General features: G+C 48.9%; 8 protein-coding genes across 8 annotated transcripts; 3 read left to right on the top strand and 5 right to left on the bottom strand.

Annotated features, from left to right (window-relative positions):
- Positions 1-1392: 1392 nt before the first annotated feature.
- INS49_004862 (uncharacterized protein) lies at positions 1393-3262 on the top strand (the record flags this gene model as incomplete). The annotated part of the gene is made up of 7 exons (XM_043165649.1): positions 1393-1611; positions 1673-1792; positions 1851-1941; positions 1997-2065; positions 2122-2240; positions 2296-2782; positions 2838-3262. The coding sequence occupies 7 exons, from the start codon at positions 1393-1395 to the stop codon at positions 3260-3262; spliced, it is 1530 nt and encodes a 509-aa protein (XP_043017778.1).
- A 919-nt stretch (positions 3263-4181) lies between these two features.
- On the bottom strand, positions 4182-5872 carry INS49_004861 (uncharacterized protein; the record flags this gene model as incomplete). The annotated part of the gene is made up of 4 exons (XM_043165648.1): positions 4182-4350; positions 4466-5160; positions 5372-5620; positions 5726-5872. 4 exons carry the CDS (start codon positions 5870-5872, stop codon positions 4182-4184), a joined length of 1260 nt encoding a protein of 419 aa, XP_043017777.1.
- Positions 5873-7128: 1256 nt separating this feature from the next.
- On the bottom strand, positions 7129-7980 carry INS49_004860 (uncharacterized protein; the record flags this gene model as incomplete). The annotated part of the gene is made up of 3 exons (XM_043165647.1): positions 7129-7183; positions 7257-7721; positions 7781-7980. The coding sequence occupies 3 exons, from the start codon at positions 7978-7980 to the stop codon at positions 7129-7131; spliced, it is 720 nt and encodes a 239-aa protein (XP_043017776.1).
- A 1631-nt stretch (positions 7981-9611) lies between these two features.
- INS49_004859 (uncharacterized protein) lies at positions 9612-12133 on the top strand (the record flags this gene model as incomplete). Its single annotated transcript, XM_043165646.1, has 3 exons — positions 9612-9634; positions 10697-11192; positions 11246-12133. 3 exons carry the CDS (start codon positions 9612-9614, stop codon positions 12131-12133), a joined length of 1407 nt encoding a protein of 468 aa, XP_043017775.1.
- Positions 12134-12270: 137 nt separating this feature from the next.
- On the bottom strand, positions 12271-12957 carry INS49_004858 (uncharacterized protein; the record flags this gene model as incomplete). Its single annotated transcript, XM_043165645.1, has 1 exon — positions 12271-12957. The coding sequence occupies one exon, from the start codon at positions 12955-12957 to the stop codon at positions 12271-12273; it is 687 nt and encodes a 228-aa protein (XP_043017774.1).
- A 1324-nt stretch (positions 12958-14281) lies between these two features.
- On the bottom strand, positions 14282-15538 carry INS49_004857 (uncharacterized protein; the record flags this gene model as incomplete). Its single annotated transcript, XM_043165644.1, has 1 exon — positions 14282-15538. The coding sequence occupies one exon, from the start codon at positions 15536-15538 to the stop codon at positions 14282-14284; it is 1257 nt and encodes a 418-aa protein (XP_043017773.1).
- A 1068-nt stretch (positions 15539-16606) lies between these two features.
- On the top strand, positions 16607-18003 carry INS49_004856 (uncharacterized protein; the record flags this gene model as incomplete). The annotated part of the gene is made up of 2 exons (XM_043165643.1): positions 16607-16675; positions 16732-18003. 2 exons carry the CDS (start codon positions 16607-16609, stop codon positions 18001-18003), a joined length of 1341 nt encoding a protein of 446 aa, XP_043017772.1.
- Positions 18004-18199: 196 nt separating this feature from the next.
- On the bottom strand, positions 18200-18859 carry INS49_004855 (uncharacterized protein; the record flags this gene model as incomplete). Its single annotated transcript, XM_043165642.1, has 1 exon — positions 18200-18859. The coding sequence occupies one exon, from the start codon at positions 18857-18859 to the stop codon at positions 18200-18202; it is 660 nt and encodes a 219-aa protein (XP_043017771.1).
- Positions 18860-19582: the final 723 nt, after the last annotated feature.

The raw sequence follows: 19582 nt of genomic DNA, 5'->3' as shown, positions 1-19582 counted from the left end.
AACATAGCATTGTTGTATTTAAGCGTTTAAGCTAGAAAGAAAATCGGGTTCACAGTTAAAGTCGCAATTAATATGTAGAAAACTGTTTTTCCCCCTCCTGGTTCTGTGCCTGAAGTCTGTTGATTTAGTGTAAATTTAATACAAAATCCTCATTCGGACTTTTACAACCCTGCATGTCTTATCATATGCAGACAGTTGGGAAGAAGTGAGCTATCACCAGCAACAAATCGGGACAACCTTTTTAGGATGCACAGTGCAAGTAGTCTCGCCCTGGGATGGCTCGCAGAAAGTAAGCCGCCCCCAAGCTGATGATGAGACGAAGCGGGATCCATCGCCGGGGCACCGGGAAAGAGAAGTCGGGACACAAGGGAAGCAAGGTGGACTGGATGTCTGCTGTGCTGCACTGTACGTACCTACTTGCGTACCTGGCCAGGTAGACTTGTCAACTTTTGAGTAGTTCGTTACTAAGATTTCCCGAATGTGAATTAGCGTTGCTCTATGAAGTGGTGTGCTGCTTGGCCGGCAGCAGTCATGTCAGACAGATATGCCTCACACATGTGGGCGGACGGTCTATGCTCTGACGGGCCCGGGACACTACTTTCGGCAAGCTGGTGGCAGATCTCGGGAAGCAGATCTCGGGAAACTCATCCGTCTTGGCTCCCACGAGGCTGACATTGCCACACTTAGGAATATCAGTGGAGACAATGCTCAGAGCACTATCCTGTTGATGAAATCTGAGTAATAAGATGACTCTAAGGAAACAAATGGAGGATGAGAATAGTGGGGTGTCGGTGTCTGCCGGCAACAGTAGGTAGCTGACTACGATCTCCCTAGGCGGAATACCGCGGGGAGCGGAGCCCTCGAAACCCGAACTGTGCAGATTGAGGCTCGCTTGGCTACACAAGAAGCAACCAGCCTGCATTTGCGAGAGAAATGGTCGGTGTACGTGACGTATGATGGACCGAGTTCCTGCAGTGCCACGCATGTAATGGAAAGAATACAAACCACATACATGCTGACAAGTGTTGAAACTCCCACTGGTCGAGGGTTCGCAGTACAGGTGACAAGGACTGTACATCGGAACTAGACAGGTAAGCTGACGAGCCATCAAACAAAGATTTCTCCGATGGTCTCGCACACTGTCTCATTTTGGAAATGCGATTGTTCCATGTGATTATGGACTCCTCGGATCCTGTAATCACTCCACACCTCATGACCCCAGGCCGTCAATGGTTCCTGGAGATAGCACCATTTCCTGGTTAGCAGAAGGTCTGCTGTGTCCCAAGGCCGTTCAGTATTCATTCACGCACGCACCGCTCTTTTTGCCATCTAAGCTTTTGTTCTCCCACGAGACTACACCACAAGGAGACCATAATCTTCACTAACTACGCAATGGATTTTGATGGGCTATCGCTGCAAATGCCGCCGGCGCTAAAGCCGTATACGGCTCTGATTGCAATTTTGATATTGCTTGCATACCGTTTCGCTTCAAAGTCTAAGGAAGGCAAATCGTTGATACCAAACTTTGTACCGGGAAAATCGGCAGCAGGCAACTTGAAGAAAAGATGGCTATACGATTCTCCTAGCCTCCTTCAAGAGGCATACAACAAGGTTCGGGACCCACGAGAGGGCTCGTTGTTTTGAGCGAGAGCGTCTGACGTGCTAGTCGTAGTTTTATGGCAAGCCCTTCAAGATCTGGACGACAGAAGGAGATCAAGTTGTGATACCTCCAGACTACGTTGATGAATTGAAGATGTTGCCCGACAACAAGTTTCCATCAGCACTTCGCAATGTATGAAAAAGCACCCAGTTTCTATGTTTTTACGCCAGGCTCTGATGAATGACTCTAGTTCTTCTTGCAAGATTATCTATGGCCCATCGATTCGTCCAAACTCGACTTCGGGCATGTCGTTATGAAAAATGATTTGAACAAAAACATGGGTAATTGCGGGGCTTGAAACTTGGATGGAGTTTGCGACTGACCCGGCAAACTCAGGTTCCATCTTTCCGGACATGAAGAATGAGGTCGATTCTGTAATTCCTCTCGAGTTCCCAGGCAGCAAAGGTATGCGTTCTTGGGAGGAACTCAAAATGAATCTTTTCACTGATGATAGTATCTAGAATGGGAGCCTATTCAAGTATACCCCAAAGTGCTACGATGCGTGGCCAGAGTCAATGCCAAGATATTTGTTGGGAGCCACCTCCATCTTAACCAGGAGTGGATTGAAATAACTTGCTCTGTAAGTTCGTTCGAAATGAGATCGAAAAGCCTATGTCCTGACACCTGGAATGCAGTATGTTAGAAACATTTTCCTCTCTTCAGCAAAACTCAGGTTTTTCCCTGCTTGGCTTCGCCCTATCGTCCAGTATTTCGTTCCCGAGCTACGCGCAGTCTGGAGATGTAATTCCAGAGCACGAGACCTCGTCGCCCCAATCCTCCGGGAGCGAGAAATCCAGGAGGAGAGGGCAGGCTACACAAAGCCCAACGATTCCATCGAGTGGCTCAGAGACTTGGTCCCAGAGCCGGATAGAAGAGATGCTCACTTCCACGGCATTTCGCAGCTAGGCATCTCGGCAGTTTCAGTAAACACGACGAGCCAACTGATCACTAACGCCATATTCAATCTTTGCACTTGGCCCGGATACATTCCTGTGTTGCGAGAGGAGATTGAATCTGTGCTCAAAGACTATGGAGGGGAATGGACCCTGGAAAGCATGGGCAAGCTGCAGAAGCTTGACAGCTTCCTTAAGGAAACCCTGCGGCACAGTGGACACCTGACCGGTATGTCCCTTCCTCGTCTTCCCACACCTAGCATTAATTAATCCTGCGTCGATAGCGACCTTCCAAAGAAAGGCACTCCAGCCTATCACCCTATCCGACGGCACGCAGATCCCGGCCGGCACCATGACATTTTCGCCTGCAAACGCTGTCAACTTCGACCCTGACATTTACCCCGACCCCAAGACCTTTGACGGGCTTCGCTTCTTCAAGTTCCGCCAAGCTTCGGAGAGCGATTCCAACAGGCACCAGCTGACCTCCATCACCAAAACGCAGCTGCAGTTTGGAAGCGGTAGACATGCTTGTCCGGGGCGATGGTTTGCCGCGCACCAGAACAAGCTGGTGGTCGCGGCTTTGATTCAGCATTATGACATCAAGTTCAAGGAAGGGAAGGGGCGGCCAAAGGGGATTTTGTTCCAGACGAATCAGTTTCCCGATCCGAAAGCGGAGGTACTGTTTAGGACGCGAAACGTTGAAGCTTAGGGCACATGAGTTGGCGAGAGCCCCTTGTACAATCTAGTCTGAGTGAAGGTATTGATACCAACATGGGGGAGCACAGAATTAGTTGGTCGTTGATGGAGTGTTCCCAAGGCAAAAGAAGCCATAGTTGTCCAATTCATTTGCGATACCTGACAAACAATGTTTTTCTCTTCTTGACTTAGTGGACTTTGATTTTGGTCTAGTGTATGATGGAGGCCGTTCCGCTGGCTTCTTCTTTTGCGTGTGTGCATAGGTGTGTGTGTTCGATCCAAATGGCACGTAGAGGCATTAAAATTACTTTTCTTTCCTCTAGACTGGGTGCTACGTGGTCTCGTATATCTCAGTTGGAAAGAAAATATGGGGATGGGATGAGGAACACTGGACGCCGACATACAAATGGCATGCACGTTCTCGCAGATGTTAATTACAGCAAAAGATAAAAGTAATTGACTTTACAGTAGCGCATTTCCAGGGAAATGACTCATGCTAAACTGTTGATGCCTTTTTGTGCGCTGGTCTCAGTGCTTCCTATTCTAAAGTTATTACATAAATGCTGTACAGCACACCGTCTTCACCGGAAACCTTCGGCTCCGGCAATGACCATTGCGTCGCAGAAGATGATGTCAAGCAAGCCCTTCCTACGAGAAACATAGCTCAACCCAAGTACTTGAACTTCAGATTCAAACGTCGTCCCTCGCATATGTACTCCTCCTTCTCAAAGCCGGGCCAAAATACCGCAAGGCAACTGTAGCTGGAATTCCCACAAATATTGCGATGAATGCGAGGAGACTGTTACCCCAGCCATAACCCAAATTGTCATAACTAGACTCGGCGTTAGGCAATAGGTTCGAACCAGATACGAATACCGAGGTCACAGTGGTTGACTTTTCTAGTTTGAGCGGTGCAATTATTCATCGGGGACTTACAGCGGGGAGGCAACGAGAGGCAAGGCAAAAGCCAAAATGCTTCGAAGGACGAGAACGGATGCCATGGCGCTTGCTGCGTATTTTGGATAGGTGTCGATCATGTAACCCATCACGCAGAGGATTTCAAGACAGGTGCCGCCTGCGAATAAAGCCGAGCCAATATTTCTGTCAATCGCGGTCAGGAAGCCCAACGCTTGAAGAACGATTGATAAGCATGCCAGGGCTTCAACCGGGACTGAAAATGACGTCTGAGAGAAAAGAAAGAAAAGAGAAAACTCACGGCACAATCCAGTGGATACTAGCCCTCGCAGTCCATCCGTAAATGAACAAACCAATGGGCACTATACAAGCTCCCAGAGTAAGGACAGGAAGACGGAATTCAGGGAGTCCCTGTCCCCCATTCCCTGCGCACTTCTTGTTGTAGTACTCATCGGCAAGGCGAGTCCCAAGTTGTGAGGCCAATCCCATGCCCACGAACTGGGAGATGTAGTTGAGTGACCCGATGGCGATGGATTCCCCGTAGATTCCGGTCCAAACTTCTGGATACGTAGCAATGATGAGGTACAAAATACCCCAGATATATGCACAGTACAAACTCCAAACCTGCACAATAGGTTGAGTTGCCAACAGCTTGAACGGTCTGATCGCACTTGTGCGCAGAAGCGTTTGAAGGGAGACACTGTCGTGCTCAGTGTACAGGTCTGGATTATTGGTGGTCTTTTTCAAACGCTTGCATTTCCTCTGGAGGAGAACAGGGGCGTAGGTCTCGTGGAAGAAGGGAAGCCCAAGGACCTGGACTGCCCCACCAGCAATCGAAATAACGTAGAAGCACCACGGCCACGATACGTATTGATCGAGGAAACCACCTGCGATGGGTCCCACGAGACCTCCAAGGAGGGGCGCCATGACATAGACCGCGATGGCCTTGCCTCTCTCGTGGGGCCGGAAGAGATCGGCATTGACACCACTTCCGATCTGGTTTGCATCTGTTAGTATTCGAAGCGGGGTATGAAAACAGAAAGGAAGAAAGAGGTATGGGACTTGCAGCAAATGGACCGGCTCCGCCCAGCCCCGCGAGGAAGCGAAAAGTAATTAGCTCGTTCGGGGTCTTCGCACTCCCGCACAGCGTATTGAAGACAATGTAGAACAGATTGCAGGACTGCAACACGATGGATCTCCCAAAGACCTCAGATAGCGGAGCCGTGAACAGTGGCACGACAGCAGTACCCAGCAGAAACACTGATAGTGACAGTATGAGGAGAGTGGTGGACTGGAAGTGCAGTTCGCGGCCGATGGTGCCCAGCGCGGGGGCCATGGTAGAGGAACTGACCGAGGCCAGGAAGTTGAACAGCGACACCGGGACGATTGACAGCCATTTCCGGCTCGCTGTCCAGTTCTTTGGATGTTCTGGATCGTCTGGGCCGTTCCATGTTACCTGTCGTTTGTTGACCACGCTTAGCCAGAGCTCTTTTGCTGTTTTTGCCAACAAGAGCGACAGCAGGATGAATGCAATTTGCATGCAGGATTAGGTATTGCTCACCAGGTTTGGCTCAGCTTGCTGCCCGCTGTGATCCAGGTTCATGGCCGAGGTTGGTTGCCCAGGCTTGAGGTTGGGTGCGACAGGGTTTGCGGCTGACGTGATGGAGCGCGTCGAACCAGTCGCGGTTGCCACTCTGTCGTCGCCCATGATGACTCAGGCGTTAAGTTTTGAGCGTTCAAGAAAAGGGAGGACCGGAGGGTCGCGCCGTTACTCATGAGCCTCGACCGATTCGCGAACGGGCAGGATGGTAGGGCGCCCTACAGCGAAAATGCAAGCCTGGAGTGCAGATTGAAGGTTCAGAAGAAACAAACAAGTTTATTGAGAGACATTGGGACGGTGGAATTCGTTCGTATTCCCGCCTAATGCCGTCCCGTCGATCAGTGATTCAGGGGCCAACTTCTGATTTGGTCAGGTTGATAAGCCTGCAAGCACGGGAGGCCACAGTAACACCTACTGCTTACTGCTTACTGCGATTCGGTACAGAGGTACAGAGGTACAGAGGTACAGAGTGACAAGTACCAGTACAGTAACAAGTACAAAGTACTTCGGTGATTCTGATCAGCTAATGCACATGAAGGCTTGCTTCGACGTTGGATCTGCACACAACATGGTCCTTTTTTGCCTTTAGACCGAAACGACCAGATTTTCTGCAGGACTTCGCCGTGGAACCCGTCAGTGCCGTCAGTGCCCGAGCCTCACAGATGCATGCAACAAACATGAACCAATAATCCGAAGTATGGTGGTCAGACTTTAATGGATGGATTGCGCCGTGAATTCCCCATCAGTAAGAACACGAAATGCGCATGCAGTGACAAAAAGTAAGGCTCGGAACAGAGCATGTTTCCGCTCCGGCTACCGCACAGCCAGGAGCACATTACCAATCCGTACAGGTGATCAACACAACGTGCTGTTTCCCTCAGAGAACAACGAGAAGTGTGGTGACTGGAGAAACAAAGCTTTGCAGTTGACAACGAAAGGAACCGTGAAAGGAAGATGTAAGTTCCGTGATGGCCTGATAGCTGCCGATGCAGCCTGACACATTAGGGGTGTTTACTGGGCACTTGATCAGGTGCATACTGGACAAAGTCTTAGTAATAACACCGTCATTTTGGAAGTCCATGACAAGTGTTTAGTGCATATTTCTTCATAGCGCCTTCTCAAAATTAATTCCAATAATCTTTGATGAAGCTTAACCCTTCCTGAATCCATTCGTCTTCCGATGTGTGCATTACCTCGAAGCCATGATCACCAGGTTGAAGACTAAGTAGCACAGGCACATGTGGTTGGCTTTTCCTCAACCCGTCCACAAAGCCAGTTGCGCAAATTGGAGGAACCTGAATATGGTCGTCCATTAGTTTACACAAAAACAGTTCCTGACTTTGATTCTGAACGACAGAAATCGCTTACCACTGAGTCATGGGTTCCTTGCACCACCCAGATAGGAGGAAGTGCTTCCACCTTCTCAAGATTTTTCATAACGTCAGTGTGGTTGCTACGCCCTGTCCTCATCCCAAGCCAGCGCGGTAAATACGCCTGTTGCAGAACGCAAGTCAAAAGCTCCCACATCTCGACCGGATCTCCACTGGTTCTAATGGTCCCAGGCTTGATACTTTTCACATAAGCCCGGACAATGCTCTCGGCCTTGTGGGGCAGCGGAGCCTTTTTGCCAAGGATAGTCTTTGGGCCTGGGATACGGTAGTACGGGATGTCGGTATACAGAGAGCCAGCAATGGAGATGATGACCTTAATTTGGGACAGGTGCGGAAAGAGGAGGGCGGACTGGACGGCTAGGTAGCCACCGGCGGAGGTTCCCGCGCACGCGAGACGTGAAAGATCGGGACGTGCTTGCCATCCTGCGGCCAGGTCGGGAAGAGTGCGAAGCCAGGTCCAGAAGTCTTCGAGGTCGGCCAAGATATCGGCAGCATTCGATTCGGGGAGAAGACGGTAGTCCGGAGTGATGAGAATGGAAGGGGTAGAGAGACTCAGATCAATGATCCTGCGATCACTATGGCATCAGTAATGTCTCATCCGCGATCCAGGGTCTGGTATACTTACCAAGGACTGAACCATTGTTCGTACAATCTGTGGCCAACGACGAAGCCACCGCCATGCCAATTGACCAGAACTGGATATTCCGTGCTTGGGTTTGCTCGCAATGCCTTGGGAACCAAGACGGTAGCTTTGAGAGGCTGGTTTTTGACAGACTTGTAAACGAAGTCGAGCTTGTCAAAGGCATCAAACTTGCTGTTTGCCATAGTAGACTTCGTTGAAAAAACTCGATCCGCTAGAATTGGAAAAATCAAAAGTGTAACCGAAATATTTCCGTATCCAGAAAGCAACCAAAATGAGAGGATAAGGTCTCGATGAAAGGAAAAGAATGAAATGTGGACGTGATGTGACGTCCGCTGGATGAATTTCTGAACTACAACACCAAACCTATGATCTATACATGGCTTACTGTCTACTGACACTTCATGTCATCACCATCTTCTATGATTTGTGCGAATTGGGCTGAGTGTGTGAATCAATGGTCACACCGCATCGAGTGCTGATATTCATTGCAAAGGGTTTTGGCAAGAAAGGCTATGACCGCCTCGGTCGGGATCAGTAGGGTTCAACACAACTAACCCTTGCATCACAACCCCGGAAAGGAATAGTGTGAGAACAGCTGTGTCTGAAGAAGGCACATAAGATGAGTCTACTAGAATACGGTAATACTCAGATATTAATAGATTAAAACGAACGTATAAGCGAAAATGAGGTATTATTTAATGGTCTTCAGAGTACAACTAAGTAACAGATACGCTAAAGGCCTGAATCTTAGGTACCCCCTTTCGGGTAAGTCTATATGTGTATCACTAAATTGATAATCTTGTGAATCAAGTTTGCTTTATTAGGGACTAACTTAAAAGAGAAAGGGAAAGACAAAAAGACAAACGACATGTCGTTTTGGACTGACGATCCCGAATCTGAGACCAAGGTCCGAGACAGCGTTCGTATACGTATTGCAGCTTCACCGATGAAAAACTAGGCGGCGACTCGATCCACTGGCGTGGAGACAGATCCCTACTATATACATATCGAGTTTAAGAGTCACCTGGTGTCTCAGTCGCCTCATGGCTTAGTAGGCTTACTGATTGTGTTCATCGCAAAGTATCTGTATTTTAGGTTCATTGCTAGATGGAGTGGAACTTGAATGAAGTGGGAAAGCAGGTCAGCACATAGAAACCAGTTCAAACTCCGTATGGGAAGTAGGACACGGCAGGTTATTCCACTTCCATCCCCGGGGGACCGGTTGGCTATCTTGAGATTCTCGGGGTTGATCTACATTGAGTCTTTCTAGCGTGCCTTGCACAAGGGTAATCTGGATATCATTCTGCTGTACAACCAGGTGACGTACTTGGTAACTAATGCGACTGAAAGGGCTTGTACATGTTGAAATTGATCAGTAATCACACCCTCAAATGACAAAATGGGCAGGCCCAGATGGGAGATCATTACGCAAAGTTGGCTTGTTCGGGAAACTCATCAAGTGACTACTAAAGCTTACGCAAAGTGCAGAATTAACCTGAAGACGTCAGAAAAGGCAATCGCCGAGAGGTGTCACTGGCGCATTCGGCAAACGATGTCCAAGTCAAAGCCCGAAACACACTCGAAGCGGAAATCGTTGCAGCTCGAAGCAGAAATAATTCCAGGTACTTTACTTCAAGTACTTCCAGTCTGGACCAACAAGATAACAGTTTCCTGCCAGCCTTCCGAAGGATCCGTGACGATCTTTGCAGAAGGACCAACGCAAGGAGGCATGCCGTCAGACCATCGGCAAGGAATAGCCTTATTGAGCCGTCTGAAAAGAGCATTTTTGGGCCAAGCACCAACATGTGAAAACATGATTGCATTAGTAGACACACAGTACGTGATCGAGCGTGTCGATCAATCCTGTGTACTCATCAGCCAAGGGCATGAAAGCTTGTATGTAGATGTACTTGAGGCTCTGCGTAAGACCGAATAACCTGTCACGCCTTGGTGCGTCCACTAGAAACCAAGTGTGTCAGTAGGTGAGATTTACTGTCTTCCTCATTAAGCGATGAGAAACCGTTTCGGGTCAATCGTGTCTGACTGTTTCCTGTTAGCGTGGCTGACAACCGGGCCGAGATAGTGACACAGTATTCCATCTTTCGGCTGATCTTCATCTCTGCATACCACGATTAAGTTCTTTTGTTGTCCGGGACATCCGCATATTACAGCCGTTGAGAGCACATGCCCCTTCAAATCATGATGTACCTGATACGTACCTCGCCCGGGGACCAGTTGGGAGGGGAAGTGATGGCTGCGGGTCAAACGTCAGCTTAGGAATTATAGTGGTTGGGATCCATGACCACCCCAACACCTCATCAATACTGTATTGGTGGGGTCCGGTGTCAGATTGCATACGTAAAGTTCAGACGATCGTCTGCCATTTTAGTGAGGAGAATCGGTGTAACCAAGTGACGCAGCTTCGGGGCTTTCTCGTTGGCAGAACGACATTGACACAAAATATCGGGGTCGTGGGACAAACTCGTAGTTTTCAGCTCTCCTATATTCAACACGTAACAACTGCCAGTAATTTCTGTTCTTGTTCATACGGACAACTTGTACTGTTGACAGCGAAAACGACGGCACAATACCAAAAGGCTTCTTTTTCCAAATCAATATGGCTTTGGAGACTTTTTACCCTACCACTGTTCGAGATGGCATCTCGTGGTTAACTTGGATAGTTTTAATTGTGCCAACACTATACGTAAGTTGGGTAGTTCTGTCCACACTCGCTAATGGACTTCACTAATGTCCCCGTCCATAGGTGTTTTGCAAATGTGTTTATCAAATTACATTTCACCCTCTTGCACGTTACCCCGGCCCATTTTTGGCCAAATTTACCAACCTATACTCTGTTTACCATGCCTGGATTGGTGACAGACACTTGGACATCCACAGATGCCACGAGCGCTACGGTGAGATTGAGAAGTCCAGGACACCCCTGCCACTATTTTCTAACCAGTCTGCAGGTCCCATCGTCCGCTTTGCCCCCAATGGATTGTCTTTCAACTCAAGCACCGCATACCACACGATCTATGGATTCAAGGCAAACAATCGGAAATCCGACTTCTATTTACTTTTCGCCCCACCTGGCCACCCCAGCGTCTTCAGCGACACTAACAAGGATTCCCACGCCAAGAAAAGGAAGGTCTTATCGTATGCCTTCGCGGACAAGGCTATGAGGAATATGGAGGAGTACATGTTGCAACATGTCAGAACCTTCTGCTCGAAAATTGGCACCTCCAAGGCAGTCAATGTTGCCCAATGGACCGAATACCTATCATTTGATGTCATGGGCGAATTAGCCTTCGGCCAAAGCCTAGGCATGCTTTTGGGTTCTTCAAACACTTATGTGCTCGACCTCATCGTCAACTCTGCACACTATTGCCAGATGGTAAACGTTTCGAACATCCCGGTGTGCAGAATGAAACTAACGAAAAACCTTAGAGTGGCCTTGGCCGAGCATTTCACAACTTGGGCCTTGGCATGTTGATGTTTCCCAAATTGATGCAAGACAAGGTCAAGTTCAGGGGATTCTCGCACAAGTACGCCGGCGATCGCGTCAAGGTTGCTGGGGATCGGAAAGATTTTTATCATTATCTTCTCAAAGCCACAGACAAGGAGACGGGAGAGAAGTTTGGAACTCCTGAGCTGGTGGCGCAGGCAAATGTGATCATCATTGGCGGCGCCGAGACCACCGCGACCGCAATGGCTGCTCTGCTCTTCTACCTCGGCCACGACGCCCAAGCGCTCGCCAAGGTAACGAAAGAAGTGCGGGAGGCCTTTGCCAGCCAGGGTGTCGAAGCTATCCGCTCCGGGGCGGCTCTCAGCTCATGCCAGTACCTCCGGGCCTGCATTGACGAGGCCATGCGCTGCACCCCGCCGATCTCTGGTATTCTTCCACGCAAAGTGCTGCCTGGTGGGATGGTCATTGATGGGAACAAGATCCCCGCCGGGGTCGATGTTGGTGTCTCGGCATACGCTCTTCACCATAACCCCGACATCTACCCTGAGCCGTTCGAATACCGGCCGGAGCGCTGGATTGCATCTGACGACAACTCGAAACAAGACGTCGATGCGGCCAAGTCCAATTTTGCAGGATTTAGTACTGGGCCCAGGTCTTGTGTTGGTATGCCTTTGGGCTATCTCGAGATGATGATCACCACCGCCAGGGTCCTCTTCCAGTTTGATTTGAAGCTTGAGTCACCCCTGGGTGGAGGTTCCCCAGAATTACCCGTGGGAAGACGGCGGAAGGACGAATTCCAGATTCAAGATAACTTTGTGGCAGCCCACGACGGGCCGCTTATTCAGTTCACCCCTGCACAGGCTAGTTAGGTAAAGAGCACACAGTTTTAATATTCCTATCTGCCAATTCCACCCTTTGGCATTGCAAGCGCTGTGAAAAGATTCGATAGTACGATAGCCTTATACTGGTGCAAAGAATCGTCACCTGTTGCCCCAGGCTCAATTAGCTACTGGAGGGTGATGCTCGATGCACCACTGCTCCCGTTTCCTCCCGCCGCCGTATACCCTTCCGTCGCAAGGATCATGTAGTTGTGACCTCCCAACCTCAGTCCCACCTTTGCCCATTCGTCGAAGTGTCGTTGCATCGACACCGATCCTCCAACTCGCTTCTCCTGCCTTACAGACCAGTACTGCTGGAAGGTTCTCGTCCCCTCGATAGAAGGCTTGTTAACCCGCGTGCTCTGGAAGATCTCGTACGTGCCCTCCTCAAAGGTGAAGTTTCCCTTCGAAGTCCATGGCTCGTTCGGGGCCAGGTCGCCGTGAGACTCTATCACGTAATACTCGATCAATGGGTTTTGGGTCCACCCATACACGGCTAGATACCCCGGCCCGGTCGGGGTGTAGGTCCCGGTGTAGGTGACGACCCTTCCACTGCCTCGGCTCCATCCTTTTCCGCAGACAAACCCGCCTGTGCCTGACCATTGAGTTGAGTAGGATCCGCCATTCTCGTTGTTGCATCGGAGGTTGATGCCACCTTCAGACCAGTTGGACCAGTACCAGCCTTGGCGCTTAGCGAGGTGTCGTTCGACAACGATATCGGGCTCGTCGTTGTCAAGGGGCAGTGGCGATGACGATGTCGGTGAACAGATCGCCAACAATGGTCCAAGAATTCCAATCAAAGATGAGAAGAACATGGTGGCTGGAATAGTATGTTTGAAATTGTGGGCTAGTGACCGCAAGACAGATTTGGAATCAGCAATCCTGCTGGTGGCTCAGACACATCACGGAAGAGTTTGCATTGCTCTTTTAAATCGCAACGACTAAATAACGATGACAAAAACAGAATAAATCGGGGTTTGATCTCCGTCAATCGAACAAGAAGTATCATAACGTTGTGATCTCGGGATCCAGAACAGCGCCGCAAATATAGTGGGCACTCTATGGCTATTTTAACCGGCTTGGCCTTGTGCTCGACCGCATTTCCTGATTGCGACCGTAGAAGTATTTTACACCCCCCGCAGCCTTGACAATCCATTTGTATGGACTTTGTGCCGTTTCTAAGTTTAAAAAATGCTTGGCTGTCTTGTAAGGTGGTGTATTGGACGATGTAGCAGCCCATAATGGCTGACCTACAGCGCTCCAGGTTGTAAAGTTTTAGAAAGCTCGTGACCTTTCCCCACTACGCTTATATGCCAATCAACGGGTGGAGCCTTGTGTGATAGGGTCGGACTAACCTGTTGTTGATGCTTTTCCAAGGTGGATAGACCGCCGGCCACATGTTCTGACCGACTTCATTACGTGCGGAGAGGGATCTGGGAGAAACACTTGCCACCTGCAATTTCGCTCGTGCCAATCATTTTAGACCCGTTCGGCCGCAGAGGCCAAAAGGCCCAACACGCCAACCACGTCAACCATGCCAAGAGAGTGTGCATTCCTCAGGATTCCCGTTTGATGAGTTCCCTTCCCTTGCTGCCGGCAGATGTAATGTTCGAGGACCGGGGACCAATCGACGAGCGTGGCCAGAATGTTCAAGTCTTTTGGCTCGGTGGCTAGATAAGTAACACAACTACTCTAAAGCTAAAAAAAATAAAAAATAAAAATGCAACTTAACGGAGGCCTTCATTGCTGGTAACCGAAGCTCGTGGACATTAGGAGTAATAACAGGCCACAGAGCGATCAGACGCAACTAGAGCCAAGAGACCTGCTGTTTGGTATCTTAGCTCACTAATGGGGACATAGTCAACCTCTCGTTGGAGGCTGACAACCTTGGCTGTGAAGCAGACCAAGTGTTTTCTATTTTTCCGTTGCTTTTCGAATTGTAGCGGAGGGAACTGAACATACCTTCGGATCTTGAATATATACCTTAAACCCTCTCTCCATATTCCTATCCATTTCTTGCAGATTCAACGCAAATACACTAGCAGTGAAGTCCACCAATTAACTTGAAAAGAAAAAGAAATACTTTTGTAATACTCAGCACACCGTAAAGGTTAAAGTCTAATAGAACGATAAATATAGTCACGTAAATTGCATCTCCTGTAGGAAAGCTGTTATAACTCTTACTACCCATCTCTGTCCTCCTAGTTCAAACCAGCCTATATGGCCGCCTCGCTCCGTAATACATAGCACAGCGTACTCTGAAGCCTCAAATTCCTTCCTTGGCACAGCATCAATAACGGCGATCGGATCATCTTCTGAACAAATCGCGAAGTACGGGATTCTGATATCACGAAGAGAGTCAACGCTTGAGGTACCTCTATAATACGACCCGACCGTCGAGTATCCCCACATCTGCAATTGCACTGCTTTGTCGAATTCGTGTAGATACCTCGCTTTATGGACTTGATCGATGTCGATGGCTTTGTCGAGCGAGAGTTGGGAGACGTGCTTGAGGAACAGCGTTTTAAGCGACGAGCCAAGCACGCGGAGGTAGAGGCGACCGATCCAAGACCGCTGTAGGAGAATATTGCCGGTGTGAAGGTCGAAAGGATTCGAGATGGAGATCGCGGCGCGCAGGGGACACGACGTGCCTTGTTCGCCGAGGTATCTTGTGAGAATGTTGGCGCCTAATGAGAAACCGATTGCGTATAAGGGGCGATTGGGAAATGTGCGGGAGAGCCAGGACATGAACTGGCCAAGGTCATGTGTTGATGCGGGGGAGTAGAAGAGGTCGCTGGTGAGCTTGTGGCCGGAGCAGCCGCGGGAGATGAGCACACAGGCTTTCCAATTTCTGAGAGAATTGCCACTGGGCTGGCGTATGAGGGACACGATGAGGTCAAGAATGTAGGGTTCAGAGGAGCCGCCGGCGAGGCCGTGTATGATGATAAGGAGAGGGTTGCAATCAACGGAAGGGAGGCTTTGGAATTCCTTGGGTGTGAAATCTCGATGCTGTGGTTCTGGGTCCTCGACAACAAAGTCGACAGCGAAGGTTCCAGGGTATCTGGCATCTTGCTGTTCGAAGATGTGGCGTCTGTATGATATTAGGGCGGAGCGGCGAGAATACAGGTTCCCGGCTGTCTGGAGGTGCCCGTTGAAGAGGAAGGAGCTAAGATGACATGGCGATATTATGGATTTGCAGAGGTCTGCAAAGGTCCTCTGCGGCTCATGATCGCCCTGGAGTGCGATGCTGCTTTTGCTGTGGTAGAACGTGACTTTGCTTGATTTCAAAGCTCTCCAGACGAGATAGATGATCGTGGCAGCAGTTATCAAAAGATTGAGAAGTAAAGATCCACTCAGGCCTCGACACCTGTTTCTTTGGGTGCCTTGGTAGTCCATCAAGTCCGTCATTCAACAGCACGCAGGGACAGATTCCCCGTGTTTGTTACATTGAGATGAACTCATCAATAGAGCGCAAAACTCTCATCATCCAGATGTCGCGCAACACTTATCCCGAACTGAAAGTGCGTGTCGAAAAGCTGGTGATGGGCGGTATCAAAGGCGTACAAGGCCCCCTGGCCTTTTGGAGGAGGACATGTATTAGGTTTGGTTTGGTAGGAAGGCATTAGAAAATACGCGTATTGACTGACACAAGTCAGGGTCCCGCGCAGAAATATGAACTCCAGCGCATTATCCGATGCGGCATTCGACTCGTGAATCTGCCCACTACGTTGCTTAGCAGCCATCGCATCGGCTATCCATTCACCCGGATCCCAGATTCGCGATGCTGATGCCGTTACTCAGCGACAACGGCGGTGTAGACACAACCCGCGTGCGATAGTTCGGACGACCACTCCTTCGGGAATCCTTCGGAAATCCTTCGCGCCAGAAGCAGTAATCCCTCTGTGACCGTTACCTAGTTAGCAACTAGTTTACATGCCCGGCGCAGATCTTGTCCCACCCCTGTTCTATACCATCTCACACCCCCATTCATAACTATATTTATTCCTCTTCAGGCTCTGAATAAACTGAATTATTTCTTCATAAAAAGATATTAATGTAAGAATTATTATGTAAAGATTAAGACATAATCTTTTAAATTAATAATTATAATTATTTTTAATAGAATTTAAATCACGGATAAAATAATATTTAATAATGATAATTATAAAACAAAAGATAAGGAATTTAGCAATAAAACTATAAATTATATTATTTGAAGTAGTAGTGACGACATTAAGGTCTTTATACACGTGATGTCTGTGGAGGAGGGTGGCTGAGAGCGGGTGTGGGCCGAGATCTGGGCCGGGCACGTTACACACTCCGTGGGCTTATGCAATGCCTAGTCAATTATAAAACAAGCAATCGCTCATAACGGTGACGACTTTCTCTAAATCTTTGACAATTACTCTTTTGTAAGGCTTTCCATAGGCTTTCCATATTAGTACGAACCTACCACTAGCCGCGATGGAGACAGAGAGAACGGGATTTCAAACGAAGTATGAACCTCACCCATCACAGCTGGTTGAAGGAGGCGTAAGTAATGATTAACCTGTTGGAGTTACGTACTGTGGACTGAAAGCCTGGTACAGCATGTCAGCAAAAAGGCGGGCATCCGAGAGCTTCGTGATGCGATACCCGACTATTGCTTCAACCCGAACCTTTTCTGGTCCTTCTTCTATCTGATACGGGACCTAACTTATTCGGCCATCCTCCTCGTCACCCTTCACAAACTTCTAAACATTCACGCGGTCGTTTCATCCACTCCCCTCTACTATCTTGTCGTCAACATCTATGGTTTCTGTCAAGGCATAGTCTGGACAGGTCTCTGGGTCTTGGCCCATGATGCTGGCCACTCCGGTTTCAGCAACTCATCCACTCTCAACGACGCAGTCGGCTTCATCCTGCATTCATTCCTTCTTGCACCCTACTTCTCCTGGAAGTCGACGCATCGCCGACATCACATTTACGCCAACCACATCGACAAGGATCTCAACTACGTTCCTCCGCGACGCAAAGAATATGCCCGTAAGATCGGGGTCGCGGTAGAGTTTCTCGATGAAGTGGGTGAGGATGCCCCGGTGGTGTTGTTTCTGAGGATCTTGCTACAGCAACTGATTGGCTGGAACTGGTACATCCTTTCAAACATCACTTGCCCTCCTTCCGCCGTGATAAAGAAGAATATGAGCGTCTGGCGCCACTCGCACTTCGACCCGTGGGGCGCCCTTTTCCGGTCTTCTGAAGTCCTCTCCATTATTTTGAGCGACATTGGCTGTCTTGCCACCATTACTGGACTCTATTACCTCTATCTGCGCCTCGGCTCCTTCGAGACCGTGTTCTGGATCTACATAGTTCCGTGGACGTGGGTGAACCATTGGATCGTTATGATCACCTATTTGCATCACACCCACCCCTCAGTACCAAAGTACACCAGTGATTCCTGGACATTTATCCGCGGTGCCACAGCAACAATAGACAGAGACTTCGGTTTCATTGGCACCCATTTCTTCCACCACATCAGCAGCGATCATGTCACGCACCATCTCTTTTCCAAGATCCCGCATTACTATTCACCGATCGCCAGCAAAGCTATTATTCCGCTACTAGGTAATCATTACCATGGGAAAGGCACGTTTGGATATGATGATTTGAAGGTGGCTTTCTCATACTGTCAGTGGGTGGAGACGGACAGGGAAAAGGATGTGAGCCTTGGGCTGAGGAGCGAAGGGGAGCTTGGAGAGGAGGAGGAAGCCAAGAATGGGGCGTTGTGGTACAGAAAGGGGATCAGTCCAGGACCCGAATATAAGCAACGAGAGGCGAGGCTGTTTAGTCAAGGTGACGTGGACAAGACGGAGGCCATATGATTGGATGCGGTCTGCCGCATATGCTTTTAGCCACAGGTACAGTAGTTGAATCATGGAGTGCCAATGAACACCACCAGCATTCTGATGTACAAACTCAAATTTAATATCCTCAAATCCTGGGCGAGACAAATCAAGTCCGACTTGGGCGTCACCGAGAATTCGCAACCCCTAAAACTCCTGTATTGAAACGTCACCGCTATTTCATAAGCTCTTCAACTAACTTCAATATCTTGGCCTCCAACTCAGCCACTTTCAGCCTCAATGTCTCCCCTTCCGTTCCACTTGTCTCTTCATTCCTGTCTCTGTCGATCAGGCCCCCCGGCATCATCACAACCATCTTCGTCCCCCTAACGTTGTTCTCTCCCGTCTCAACAAACATACACTCAACCGGGACGTGGAGGCCCGCCTCGACGTCTTCTCTCAGGATATCGGCGGCGATCAGCGGGTTCCCGAAGATAAAACGTATAAGACCGCGTCCCCGATGCAGCACATTTTCGGCCGAGGGGTATTTTGATAACTCTCCAACAGTGTGGGATAACAAGGTGGACGCGTTGGGTTCGGTGTTGAAGTGGCGGATCCAGTGCGAATGATTCAATTCGTAAAACAAGACGAATTGTTTTTGATACTCGGCAAAATGTGCATCCGATTGTTGGAGTGTGGACTCGATGACGTTCCTGATCCCCTCGGCGCTCGTTTGCGACCTGAGATTCCTCAGGTCGACCTGGGGGACGAGGGTGCGGAAGCGCTGGATCACGGTTGCAATGGGCGTGGTCGTGTACGACGTCAGGCGGTGGGCTGTGATTGGTTCTGTTGTGGTGCCTGGCGGCAAGTTGGAAGGTGGTGGGATTGGCGCCATTGGCGTTCAGTGGCTGGCGGTGAGGGCGTAGCTGGGATTGTTAGTTGAGAGAATTGTTAGACTTTCTGCGTGGAGATTATTCTTGAAAGAAAGTTACGCGTGTTGGAGATTAAATTTCGGTCTTGCTTTTAAAGTGGGCAATTACCCGACTCTCTAATGTCTCATATATTCTAAATTACATACTAGGTCACTTTAAAGTACCACTGGCACCTAACTAATAGTAATGTCTCTATAGTATTTGTTATAATAAACCTAAATATTATATCTTAGATATTATAATTAATTATTAAAATGATGCATATGATTATATATTTTTTAATTTAATAAGAAAAAATTAAAGTGCTTAAGTGAGGGTTTCTTAATGCATTACCGTTTTTAAATAGTTTAATTTGTTAAGGCTATATAATAATGAAAATTTAAATTGCGTATATATGTGTTCTCTAGCGTATTTATATTCCATGGAATCTTGTTTCAAGTAGATATCTTGTTACTGCTGACACGTTGATGTAAGCTCATCCAGGATTTCGCCTTACAAAAACCAACCTGGAGGCGGCATCCGTGCGGGGAGCATGTCTCCACTGCTCGTAGTACGAAGCCTGGGTAGCGCGATCCTTCGACGACACGTTGCCGAGGTAGATCGGCGACATTCATTCTCTTCAAGCATTACGACCTCAGACTCTCGGCCGTTTCGCTGTAGCGTGAATTAAACTTCGGTCAACTTGG

Source organism: Diaporthe citri (genome assembly GCF_014595645.1).
Source record: "Diaporthe citri strain NFHF-8-4 chromosome Unknown scaffold_13, whole genome shotgun sequence".
Taxonomy (NCBI): Eukaryota; Fungi; Ascomycota; class Sordariomycetes; order Diaporthales; family Diaporthaceae; genus Diaporthe; species Diaporthe citri.
This window is presented reverse-complemented; position numbering and strand designations above follow the sequence as displayed.